At 40.2% G+C, this 13309-nt stretch overlaps 1 protein-coding gene across 1 annotated transcript in view; it reads left to right on the top strand.

Annotated features, from left to right (window-relative positions):
- Positions 1-13309, top strand: part of LOC103033543 (receptor tyrosine-protein kinase erbB-4) — a 555493-nt gene that overhangs the window by 411681 nt on the left and 130503 nt on the right. The window contains exons 6-9 of the mRNA XM_022680070.2: positions 1160-1278; positions 6230-6371; positions 9692-9805; positions 12428-12554. Of these exons, the coding sequence (XP_022535791.1) occupies positions 1160-1278; positions 6230-6371; positions 9692-9805; positions 12428-12554 (502 nt within the window). The remainder of the gene's footprint in view (positions 1-1159; positions 1279-6229; positions 6372-9691; positions 9806-12427; positions 12555-13309) is intronic.

The raw sequence follows: 13309 nt of genomic DNA on the forward strand, positions 1-13309 counted from the left end.
TCTGGTGAACACTTGAGCATGTATAGCTGCGTGCTGTAATGCTCTGCACACCTTGATCTGCGGTTGGGATTACTCCTGCGTGAGCATGCATACACCAATGGAAAACACTGAACCTCAGAATCCGGAGCTCGACCTGATGATCTGCAACCGTGCATTCAAAACAAGAACAACAACAGAGACAACATGTGCGCTCGAAATAAAAAAATATTTGCAGAAGAAATAAATAGTAAATATTGAAACACATATGAAAGTGAAATGATGTTTTAAACATTTTTTTAAGAGGGAAAGCACTGCCATCCTGAGGTTGTCGGTGTTGTGCCAAATTCAGCAGCCCCGCTAGGAAAAGCACACCCTCTCTGAGTACAGTTAAAGCACTTTTACCGACAGGTAGTGCTTTTTATGGCGGAGGTGCAGATTTCGGCACTACTATGTTGCTGAATTCAGCACCCCACCAGGAAAAGCACCCCCTTTTGGAGCGTATTTCGAGTCAGTGTAGTTTAGAACAGCATCTTGGGTATTTTGTTTTTCTTTCAAAAAAAGGTAAAGCCAAGAAGACCTATGTGGGCGCTCCTGAGAGGTGGTGCTTTTCCTGGCGGGGGTGCTGAATTCATGATTGACAGTTTAAAAAAGGATGCGAACAGCTGGTTTCTTGGTTTTTAAAGAGGTTTTTGCCCTCATTTGGAAAATGATAATGGCTAAATTTGGAAGATGATTTGTCAGATTGTAAAGATGTGGCCCTTGACAATCAGTTGCTCCATCCAGGGGCCATAAATAAAGAGGATTTCAGCAATTAAAAATGGAATAGCACTTTCAAAGCTCTCATTGCTTGTTAATGGTGTAAAAATAGTGATTTCTTTGCATGGGAAACACTATGCCCCTATCACTTTCATTATAAACCTGTTGGGAGTATCAGCTAAAAGCTGATTTGCTGTATTTCAGAATGCTGTAGGTGAATGGATGTAAGCTATTTGGCGAAAGTTAATATCCGTTATTATGTTTCTCTACAACCCAAGTGTTTTTTGAGTGTGACCTGAGCTTGAGTCACTAATTCAAATTGAATGAATCCTTAAACTTTGTATTATTGTGTTATGTTTACTGTTAACTGAAAAGTGATCTCTCTATCTCTCTCTCTCTCTCTCACTCTCACTCTCTCTCTCAGTGACGAAGACGGTGTGTGCTGAACAGTGTGATGGCCGGTGTTTTGGCCCCTATGTGAGTGACTGCTGCCATCGTGAGTGTGCAGGGGGCTGCTCTGGGCCTAAAGACACCGACTGCTTTGTAAGTTTATTATATTCATACCCCTCACACACACACACACACACACACACACGCACACAAACACACACACAGGTACACGCACACAAACACACACATACGTTTTACCCGACACCAACCTGACCCGCCCCATAAATGCACAAAAGCACAATGATAATTAGCATGTAATAATGTGTAATAACGGTGTAACTAATGGTGATGTAGACACTCTTTCTAATAAATTGCACTAACTGAGCTTATTTGTTTTACTATGTACACTGCTCAAAAAAATAAAGGGAACACTCAAATAACACATCCTAGATCTGAATGAATGAAATATTCTCATTGAATACTTTGTTCTGTACAAAGTTGAATGTGCTGACAACAAAATCACACAAAAATCATCAATGGAAATCAAATTTATTAACCAATGGAGGCCTGGATTTGGAGCCACACACAAAATTAAAGTGAAAAAACACACTACAGGCTGATCCAACTTTAATGTAATGTCCTTAAAACAAGTCAAAATGAGGCTCAGTATTGTGTGTGGCCTCCACGTGCCTGTATGACCTCCCTACAACGCCTGGGCATGCTCCTGATGAGGTGGCGGATGGTCTCCTGAGGGATCTCCTCCCAGACCTGGACTAAAGCATCCGCCAACTCCTGGACAGTCTGTGGTGCAACATGACGTTGGTGGATGGAGCGAGACATGATGTCCCAGATGTGCTCAATCGGATTCAGGTCTGGGGAACGGGCGGGCCAGTCCATAGCTTCAATGCCTTCATCTTGCAGGAACTGCTGACACACTCCAGCCACATGAGGTCTAGCATTGTCCTGCATTAGGAGGAACCCAGGGCCAACCGCACCAGCATATGGTCTCACAAGGGGTCTGAGGATCTCATCTCGGTACCTAATGGCAGTCAGGCTACCTCTGGTGAGCACATGGAGGGCTGTGCGGCCCTCCAAAGAAATGCCACCCCACACCATTACTGACCCACTGCCAAAAATGGTCATGCTGAAGGATGTTGCAGGCAGCAGACTGCTCTCCACGGCGTCTCCAGACTCTGTCACGTCTGTCATGTGCTCAGTGTGAACCTGCTTTCATCTGTGAAGAGCACAAGGCGCCAGTGGCGAATTTGCCAATCCTGGTGTTCTCTGGCAAATGCCAAGCGTCCTGCACGGTGTTGAGCTGTGAGCACAACCCCCATCTGTGGACGTCGGGCCCTCATACCATCCTCATGGAGTCGGTTTCTAACCATTTGTGCAGACACATGCACATTTGTGGCCTGCTGGAGGTCATTTTGCAGGGCTCTGGCAGTGCTCCTCCTGTTCCTTCTTGCACAAAGGCGGAGGTAGCGGTCCTGCTGCTGGGTTGTTGCCCTCCTACGGCCTCCTCCACGTCTCCTGGTGTACTGGCCTGTCCCCTGGTAGCGCCTCCAGCCTCTAGACACTACGCTGACAGACACAGCAAACCTTCTTGCCACAGCTCGCATTGATGTGCCATCCTGGATGAGCTGCACTACCTGAGCCACTTGTGTGGGTTGAAGAGTCCGTCTCATGCTACCACGAGTGTGAAAGAACCACCAACATTCAAAACTGACCAAAACATCAGCCAGACAGCATAGGTTCTGAGAAGTGGTCTGTGGTGCCCACCTGCAGAACCACTCCTTTATTGAGTGTGTCTTGCTAATTGCCAATAATTTCCACCTGTTGTCTATTCCATTTGCACAACAGCAGGTGAAATTGATTGTCAATCAGTGTTGCTTCCTAAGTGGACAGTTTAATTTCACAGAAGTTTGATTTACTTGGAGTTATATTGTGTTATTTGAGTGTTCCCTTTATTTTTTTGAGCAGTGTATATTAGCTATATTCACCATGTGTATCATAATCTATATACCAACAATATGTGAAATATATGTGACACTTCTGTATTTATATATGGATACACTCACACTAGACAGCATGCTCAACTGAAAGTACTAGCACTGCTTATACCTGTCAGTTGCTCAACACCCACAGTCACACACACACACACACACACACTCACACACACACACACACACACACACACACACACACACACACACACAGGCCTTTACAGACCTGCTTCCACTGCTTCCTGTTTCATCTCTGCCCTTTTTTCTGACTATGATTTTTTTGTTTGTTTGTGTGTGTGTGTGTGTGTGTGTGTGTGTGTGAATCACCCACGCTGTCTTCAGCTGACATGTCTGACAGCAGAAACTCTCTGCACTAAACACTCTTTGTGTTGTAGGTCCTGCACTGACATCTCATAATGTCCTAAAGACAGTGTGGGCAAAAAGGAGAATATGTATATTTACACACACACACACACACACACACACACACACACACACACACAACATTTTGGGTATTAGAGTAAACAGTTCATTGTTAGTTAATGCAGTTAATGTGATGTCACAACCATGAACACATTTCCAATGCCCCATTCAGCCTATAACAGTTTAGCCCCACCCTTTGTTGGTGAAGTTATATGGAGTGTTGTTTCTGCAGACTGATTGGAGGAATTGGGAAATAGGGAGAACTGTTCCTTTTTTAAGTTAATGAAGGTTATGATGTCACAGGCATGAACTCATTTGTAATGTCCCTTTCAGCCTGCAATGGTTTTGCCCCACCCATTCTTGCTAAAGTAATATAGAGTGTCGTTCCTGCAGACAGACTATATAGCAGTGTGATTGGAGGAATTGCGAATGAGCTAAAAATCCATTGTCACAAGCATTAGTTCACACATTTGCAACTTCCTAGTCAGCGTACATAACTTTAACCCATCATTGCTGAGGTAATAAAAAGTGATTGGAAAAATTGTAAATCATAGAAAACGTCCCATTTTTATTTAATGAAGGTTGTGATGTGTTCAGAAAGTGGCATAAACATCTAAAAACATTAGAAGAACTCCAGGAGAAAGTAAATCAAGAAAAAGAATGATTGAATACGGGTCTGTTTAACGGTTTGCTGCAGCAGACTGAGTCCGTACGGGCTTTTCTCTCCAAATCCCCCACTCTACTTTTGATTGGTTGTGCAGTTTCCCTCCTTTAATTACATCAGCTTAGCTCTGATCATTGAATCTGCACCTTTCGGTTGTCCCCTTTTAATGGGAAATTCACTTTTGCAGTCTGGCATCCGCACGCGGATCAATGCGTTTGAATTTTTTTCATACTTCAGCAGTTCTCTGGCAGAGAAACTTGTAGCTTTTATTTTCGTCAGTTTCAAAGAGTTGCTTATTTCACTGCCAAACTCATCAGTGAATTCCTGATGAAAAGACGATTAGATTATTAATTATTTGTGTGTTCTGGTGCCATATGATTACAGACGTGCATTGCATCATAGTGATATGCCTTGGAAACAATGTTAAAACTGTTGAAACTAAACATGCTGTGCATTAAATAGTGTGCAGTCCAGTTGATACTGGTAACTCTAGGCCTTTGGTTGGAAGCTTTAACCAATGGGAGAGCTTTTTGTGTGTTTGTTTGTCTGTTTGAATATATGGCTGATGGACCTGGGAGATCAGAGGTAGGTCTTTAGTTTAAAGCTCTAACCAATGGAAGAGCTCATTTGGTTGACTCATGGAAAAGACTTGACCAGCTCCTGAAGACATAACCAATGGGAGAGCTTTTAGTATTGACTGTTTGTACCTTGATACCATGGTGAAACTAAGCTTGATTGGACAGTTTTCCATTTATTCATTCAAGATTTTGTTTATAATCAGACTTTACCAATGGAACCAATAGAGTGTTACTATAGTAATTGTGTAGTTCAAAGACAAATCTACATGGTTTAAATATTATGGACAAGATAATCTAACCAATGATGCATTAATGGTTTCCTTTCTGAATTTTTAGAAATTATAAAGTCTTTCTCTAAATGCCTAGAATCTAGAAGCCTCACAGTGTTCTCCATATATAATCATGTACAATACAGGCCTGAAAGCAAACTGTACTTTGTAATTGTAGTTTTAATTTCATATTTTTTATTTTTTCCAGGAAGTAACAGTTAGAAATTGATTTCATTTGACAGAACAAAAGCCTTTCTTTGGACCAGTAGGGTTCAACTAACTGATTGGTAATGAGTTGAGCTCCTGCTGGTTCTCCTGCTGTGTTTGATGATGTTCTAATCAGATCCACCTGATTCCCCCATTTAGATGTTCCTGAAGGCTTCATCTGTGGTGTTAGGAGTTTGTAAATAATTAAGAACTGCTCAGTGTGAGGAACTGTTTGAGGAAAATGTGCTACAGTAAGAGTAGAGCTTTACAAACCAATGGAATATTAAATATATATATATATATATATATATATATATATATATATATATATATATATATATATATATATATATATATATATATATATATATATATATATATATATATATATATTTCAGTAATTCAGTTCAATATGTGAAACTCATATATTATAGTGATTATTATGGCTTACAGCAAATGAAAACCCAAAAATCAGTGTCTCAGAATTCTGAATATTTTATAAGACCAATTGGTACTTTTTTGGCAGTGTGGGCAGTGTGCCAAATCCTGCTGGAAAATGAAATCTGCATCTCCATAATAGTTTTCAGCAGAGGGAAGCATAAGAAGTGCTGTAAGATTTTGTAGGAAAACAAAACTGCACTGACTTTGTACTTGATAATAAAACACAGTGGATCAACACCAGCAGATGACATGTCTCTCCAAACCATCACTGATCATCAGTAAATTTTACATTTCATTTAAAGGAAATCAAGGGATCAGAGTCTGGAGGAAGAGTGGAGAGACACACAGTCCAAACTGCTTGAGGTCTAGTGTGAAGTTTCCACCAATCAGTGATGGTTTGGAGAGACATGTCATCTGCTGGTGTTGATCCACTGTGTTCTGTCAAGTCAAGTATATCAAATTTTATTTGTTTATTTATAATGTGATGTATATATTTTGTTTGTCCTCTGTTTGCAGGCGTGCACTAATTTTAACGACAGCGGGGCGTGTGTGACCCAGTGCCCACAGCCGTTCGTCTACAACCCCACCACCTTCCAGCTGGAGCATAACCCACGAGCCAAATACACTTATGGAGCGTTCTGCGTCAAGAAATGTCCCCGTAAGACATTTCTTGATATTTCTTCGTAATACACACATACATATACATATATCTAGTGCGGCGAAGACGGATTTTGTCCCCTGTAAAAGAAAAATGTATTTACTGTACTTTTCCACACAGTACCAGTGAAAGGTTTGGACACATCTTCTCATTTTTTTTATTTTTTATTTTATTTTACTTTACTTTACAGTTCACTTTAACTGCATAAAGTAGTAAATGAATAGTGAAGTGATCCAGATTATGAAGGAACAGATAAGGAATCATGTAGTAACTTAAAATTATTGTTAAACAAACCAAAAATACTCTTTGAAAAAGCATTTAGATGCTCTTAATTGGGGAGCTGAGAGAACTTGTGGTTTCTGGAGCTGGTAACTCTGATGAACTTATCCTGTACAACAGAGCTAACTCTTGCTCTTTCTTTTTTCGGGGCAGTCCTGATGAGTGCCACTTCTATCATTAATCATCATAATTAGGGATGCACCGATACCACTTTTTCTTTACTGATACCAATACCAGCTGTCTTATCCTGAATAAGATGTAATAACCTGATTGGCTGCTTGCAATTTTTTAAAGATCTTTTAAGATGATTGGCTGCAGTAGACAAAGAGCTCCTGTTGTCTGCTTAAAATTATTCAATTGAACAATGATCAAAATATGATCAAATATGATCAAATGATCAAAAAAAACTTTAGACGCTTTTCTATTATATATTTTCTATTTTTATTTTTTTTTATTACAAGATATATGCAATGTAAAAAAAAACATAAAAACAAAAAAAAAAACACATTGAATGAGAAGAGTTGTGTCCAAACGTATGACTGGTACTTTAAATTGATGCTGACTGGCAGATAAAAATCTAGAAATATTTATTATCTGATTAATAATTATTAATAAACTTCTTTATAAACTACTCACACACACAGTCACATTAATACACATCTATGTCAGTATAAACACACACACACAAGAACCTACATATACACACACTAATGTATTCCCTTACATAAGCTCAGACAAGCACAGAAAACGTAAAGCTTTGGTGTACACACACACACACACACACACACACACCACAAAGTGGCATCCCTCTCCAGACATTACACCGAGGAACAGATTTGGCACTCTTCCAGACACGCTTTGTTGCTGGATGTGGGGACGGCGGTGTTTTCTGAGCGCATTGAGGGAATTCCTGCACATTTAAAGATTCTGTTTCTCACAGTCTGAGAGCTCAAAGATGTCAGGTAGACTGTTTTTGGTGTATGTGTGTGTGTGTGTGAGAGAGAGAGAGAGAGAGAGAGAGAGAGAGAGTATAGGGAATATAAAGCTTTTGCAGGGCGATTTTTTTTTTTTAGAGATGTATCTGACAGGGTTATAGTGGCACTTATGATAAGGGCTGTTTAAATCTAAATATAACCTGATGGTTTACTTACATTTAACCTTGACATTTAAAGATTTGATATTTCAGCAAACCCTCATCTTAGAATGAGTTTTACTGCAGTTTAGTTTTAATAAAACTAGAAAAAAGTTTTATTTCTATACAGTATATCATGTAGACCAGGGGTGTCCAAACTACGGCCCGCGGGACATTTGCGGCCCGTTTCCTTTTTTGGAGCGGCCCGCAAGTTATTTTAGAAATAGAATGAAAGTTTGAACGCTAGGTGTCTGACACGGGCCAAAGAGTCTAAAAGAGGAGAGGGTGCGCATTTCTAGCGCAGACAAATGGGCCAAAGAGTCTAAAAGCGGAGAGAGTGTGCATTTCTAGCGCAGAAAAATGGGCCAAAGAGTCTAAAAGTGGAGAGAGTGCGCATTTCTAGCGCAGAAAAATGGGCCAAAGAGTCTAAAAGCGGAGAGAGTGCGCATTTCTAGCGCAGAAAAACGGGCCAAAGAGTCTAAAAGCGGAGAGAGTGCGCATTTCTAGCACAGAAAAACGGGCCAAAGAGTCTAAAAGCGGAGAGGGTGCGCATTTCTAGCGCAGAAAAACGGGCCAAGGAGTCTAAAAGCGGAGAGGGTGCACATTTCTAGCGCAGAAAAATGGGCAAAAGAGTCTAAAAGCGGAGAGAGTGCGCATTTCTAGCGCAGAAAAACGGGCCAAAGAGTCTAAAAGCGGAGAGAGTGCGCATTTCTAGCACAGAAAAACGGGCCAAAGAGTCTAAAAGCGGAGAGGGTGTGCATTTCTAGCGCAGAAAAACGGGCCAAAGAGTCTAAAAGCGGAGAGGATGTGCATTTCTAGCGCAGAAAATCGGGCCAAAGAGTCTAAAAGCGGAGAGGGTGCGCATTTCTAGCGCAGAAAAACGGGGTAAAAGAGTCTATAAGTTGCCGTAATTAATGAGTTTAATAAAGAGACATTGTGAAATTGTGAAAAATCTTAGTTTACACAACACTGTCAAAGATAAAGATAGTAAGTCAAGTAAAATGGTGTGTAAATGAAAGTAATCAGGAAAAAAGTATTATTTAAAGTGGTATATTTCATTATTTGTTTTTTATTATAAAGTCTGTGGCCCGTGACTTCAAATATATTTCTCCTTTTGTCCCCCTACAAAAAATGTTTGGACACCCCTGATGTAGACAAAAGGTATTGGGACCCTAGAAGTGATAAGAGGAAAGAGTACTTTCTATCTACCTACTCAGAGAGAGCAAGGCCAATTGTGCTCTCTCAGGGCTCCGGCAGCTGATGGCAAGCTGCATGACCGGGATTTGAACCAGCAATTTCTCGATCATTGTGGCAGCGCTTAAGAACTGCAACAGATTTTCTGAAAGAAATGCAGGGATACCATGACTGTATAGGGTCCATGTACATGTACATGTGACCATTCTCTCTCTCTCTCTCTCTCTCTCTCTCTCTCCTGCTGGCATTCCTGATGGATACCACACTGTACACAGCCACTGCTGCCAGAGATAGAATCACTCCATCACAGTGCACACACACACACACACACACACACACTTCAACTCCACAGACATATAGCCATAATAATATACTCACACAGGCACACACAAACCCATTCAGAAACACATCTACTTCCCCACACACACTCTATCTCTATCTCTCTTGCTCCTCTCTCTCTCTCTCTCTCTCTCTCTCTCTCTCTCTCTCACACACACACACGCACACACACACACACCACATCATCTAGGAACAGAAGCTAAAGACAAAGTGTGGTTCACCAGCGTTGTTAATGGTTAAGCCTGACAACAGTATATGTGTCATTTCTAGCATAACAAAACTGCTGTGTGTGTTTGTGTGTGTGTGTGTGTGTGTGTGTGTGTGTGTGTGTGTGTGTGTGTGTGTGTGTGTGTGTGTGTGTGTATTTTTCTGGCAGATAACTTCGTGGTGGACCACAGCTCATGTGTGAGAGCGTGCCCCAGCAATAAGATGGAAGTGGAGGAGAACAAGATAAAGATGTGTATACCCTGCACTGATATTTGCCCTAAAGGTACACACACACACACACACACACACACACAAACACACACACACACACACACACACACACACACACACAGCCTCATTCTAATAACCTTAACTATGTCCCAGAAGTGCAGGCTAGCTCACATCATGCAGCACATTATACAACCTCATTTTAATGGCCTGCTCTAGGTTCAGTTACATACCTGCAGTATACAGTATGATCAAATCAAATCAAATGTATTTATATCGCTTATTTTGCAACTGATGTGGAATCAGAAAAAAAAAAAAAAAAAAAAAACATTGAACATAGAGCACAAAACCCCCCAGTGAGCAAAGTAGGCAAGGAAAAACTCCCTCAGAGCTGGAGGAGGAAGAAGCCTTGGGAGGAACTAAGACTCACATGTACTATTAAGGCTAATATGTAAGGGGGGGACCCATCCTCCTTTGGTCAGAATGACCAAAATGAATGTTAAAAGGTCCTTATACATCTACATGTGTCTAATATAATAAGGTGAATAGCTCCTAGTTAGAGTTTGTATAAACTAAATAAACTTGGCAGCTGATCTGTGGTGGGTGAAAGGGAAGCCTGGCATCCAGAAACTTCCATCAGCCTGTTTGGACAGGTGACAGGAGAACCTGAGGGTCAAACATCCAACAGTATCTGGCTGGACAGGTAGGCAGTCAATAACTCGGAGGAAGCAGAAAAATGGAATTAGTATGGAGAACAGGCAATATGCAACATTATCAGAGTGTGGTTTTTATCTAATGATTCCAGCAGATCTGAAAATAACAGCCTAACTAAAAGCTAAAGTAGAGAGCCAGAAGGTAACATAGACACGGAGCCTCCCTGAAACACTGGCATCCACCAACTCTCACATCTGCTATCTACAGAAGACTGTAACCTTTGTGGTGGTCAGTGTACTAAATCAACTCATTCATTGCTGGTCATTACTAGTTTCTAAGGATAAAAAAAATAACATAAACTGATGAAGGTCTAGAGGTTGGCGAACACTAACCCTGCATTGATGACAGATTTAGAGGTACTGTCTGTAATTAAACAGCAGGAAGGTGGAGCTACATGCTAGGGTGTTTGTGAAAAAGTGGGTGGTGGTCAGTGTAGCAGTTTCCATGGCTGCTTGAAGGTAAAATCAGTTAGTCGTGTTTCATGTTTCTTAAAGCAGACTAATTGCAGGTTACATCAAATTACATCATCTCTAATTAGTTGTTGAAAAATGCTTCCAGCACCAGTCAAATATGTGGACTTCAAGATACTTTTATTGTAGATTTAAAGTTCATATTGAAATGCTTAGAAATATATAAGCAAGTGATTCTGGGATAAAGATAAGGTGTAAAGTAAGGTCATGTACAGAATTACCTTGCAAATGTATTTATTTTTGTATTGTATCTATCCTCTTAAAACATCTGAATGTGTTAAAAATCAAAAGCCATATAGAGTATTAAGCAAGAAAAGAATCCAAAAGATAAATACCCCCCCCCCCAAAAAAAAATGTTAAAAACCAAAGAAAATCAGTAAACAGCAGAGATTGGCGATGACCAGGTAAGATACAGAAAATATCGCTCAGTAAATTGAAGAATTATTGGCAATACTTCGCAAATGCACAGTCACACAAACAGATATATGGTATATATGCACAGATACAATATTTGTACTTTATAAGACATTATACAGTACCAGTCAAAAGTCAAAAAAGAGTCACCTGGAATTCAGGCTTTCAGTTAACAGCTCCCAAGATAAGAGCACCTAAATGATTCACAGAGTATTTTGATTTGTTTAACAGTCATTTCACTCTTAAACTCCACTTAACAACACACTGCACTGACACCAAGGACAAATTACTGTTTACTGTTTACCAACATGGTCACTTTACTTGCACTGAGACACTTTATCTCCACTGCTCTAATTCACATTATCATGCTGCTATAGCACACTTGCACTCTGGACTTCATGTTGCTGAACCTTCTACTCTCTATTTATTTTTTTTATTCTTGGGATATTTATCTATCTATTTTGTATATTCTATTTCTTTTATTGTATTCTTTTTTTATCTATATATCTATTAATAACAGCTCTTTGGGTGTAAAACTGGATCGTGAGATCACAATTTCGTTCCACCTCATGTACCACATGTGATGCGAATGACAATAAAATCTCCTTGAATCCTCCTTGAATCCTTGAATCCTTGAATTTTAAGTTACTACATGATTCCTAATGTGTTCCTTCATAGTCTGGATGAATTCAAAATTGATTGATTGATTGATTGATTGATTGATTGATTGATTGATTGATTGATATAGACATTAAATGAGAAGGCGTGTCCAAACTTTTAACTGGTAATGTTTATGCTACTGTAAGTACATTATGTACATTACACTATGCAATCTATGCTATATAATGCATAATAAGCACATTCATAATGCAGGATTTATAGGGATTATTACCATATCATTTTTTTTTATCGGTTTATGCAGCATAACAGTAAAACCTGTCTTCTTCTTCTTGTTTCTCTAAAGGCTTTCTCCTGCCTAGTTGCCCTGAAGCGCTAAATGTTGCCCTACTTTATATACTCCTGTCCTGAGACTTGTCTTCTTTGTTTTGTTTTTTTTTTTCTCTGGCTTGCTTCCTCAGCATGTGATGGCATCGGCACGGCGAGTCTGCAGACAGCCCAGACCGTGGACTCCAGCAACATCGACAAGTTTATCAACTGCACCAAGATCAATGGCAACCTGGTGTTCCTCATCACGGGAATCAAAGGGTGAGGGCTTTTCTCTAACAGCCAGAGAGAGAGAGAGAAAGAGAGCACAGCTTAAACCCATTACACTCTTCACAAACACCATCATCCCGAGTCCCAGCACAGCTTTCAGAACACTCGCGGCTCCGGCAGCTGAGTGGCATTAGATAAAGAGTAAAACTAAGTCAAAAAGCTACTCTGCCAGTGAAGAGTGTGTCGGAATACATGACTGCTGCATTCCCTTCCCTTCACAAGCTTTTATTTGAACTCCTGACATCTAAAATACGGCAATGACCTGGCAAAACGACAGTGACATTGTTGATGATTATTATGGCTTACAGCCAATGAAAACCCAAAAATCAGTGTCTCAGAAAATTAGAATATTATACAAGAACAATTGGTACTTTTGGCAGTGTGACAAGTCCTGCTGGAAAATGAAATCTGCATCTCTGTTAAAGTTGTCATTAGCAGACGGAAGCATGAAGTGCTGTAAGATTTTGTGGGAAAACAGAACTGCACTGACTTTAGACTTGATAATAAAACACAGTGGATCAACACCAGCAGATGACGTGTCTCTCCAAACCATCACTGATCATTTAGAAATCAAGGGAGCACAGTTCAAGCTGCTTGAGGTCTAGTTTGAAGTTTCCACAATCAGTGATGGTTTGGAGAAACATGTCATCTGCTGGTGTTGATCCACTGTGTTCTTTCAAGTCCAAATTCAGTGCAGTGTTTTCCCACATAATCTCCCTCTGCTGACAGCTTTTATAGAGAGGCAG

The sequence above is a fragment of the Astyanax mexicanus genome, chromosome 11 (assembly GCF_023375975.1).
Source record: "Astyanax mexicanus isolate ESR-SI-001 chromosome 11, AstMex3_surface, whole genome shotgun sequence".
NCBI lineage: Eukaryota > Metazoa > Chordata > Actinopteri > Characiformes > Acestrorhamphidae > Astyanax > Astyanax mexicanus.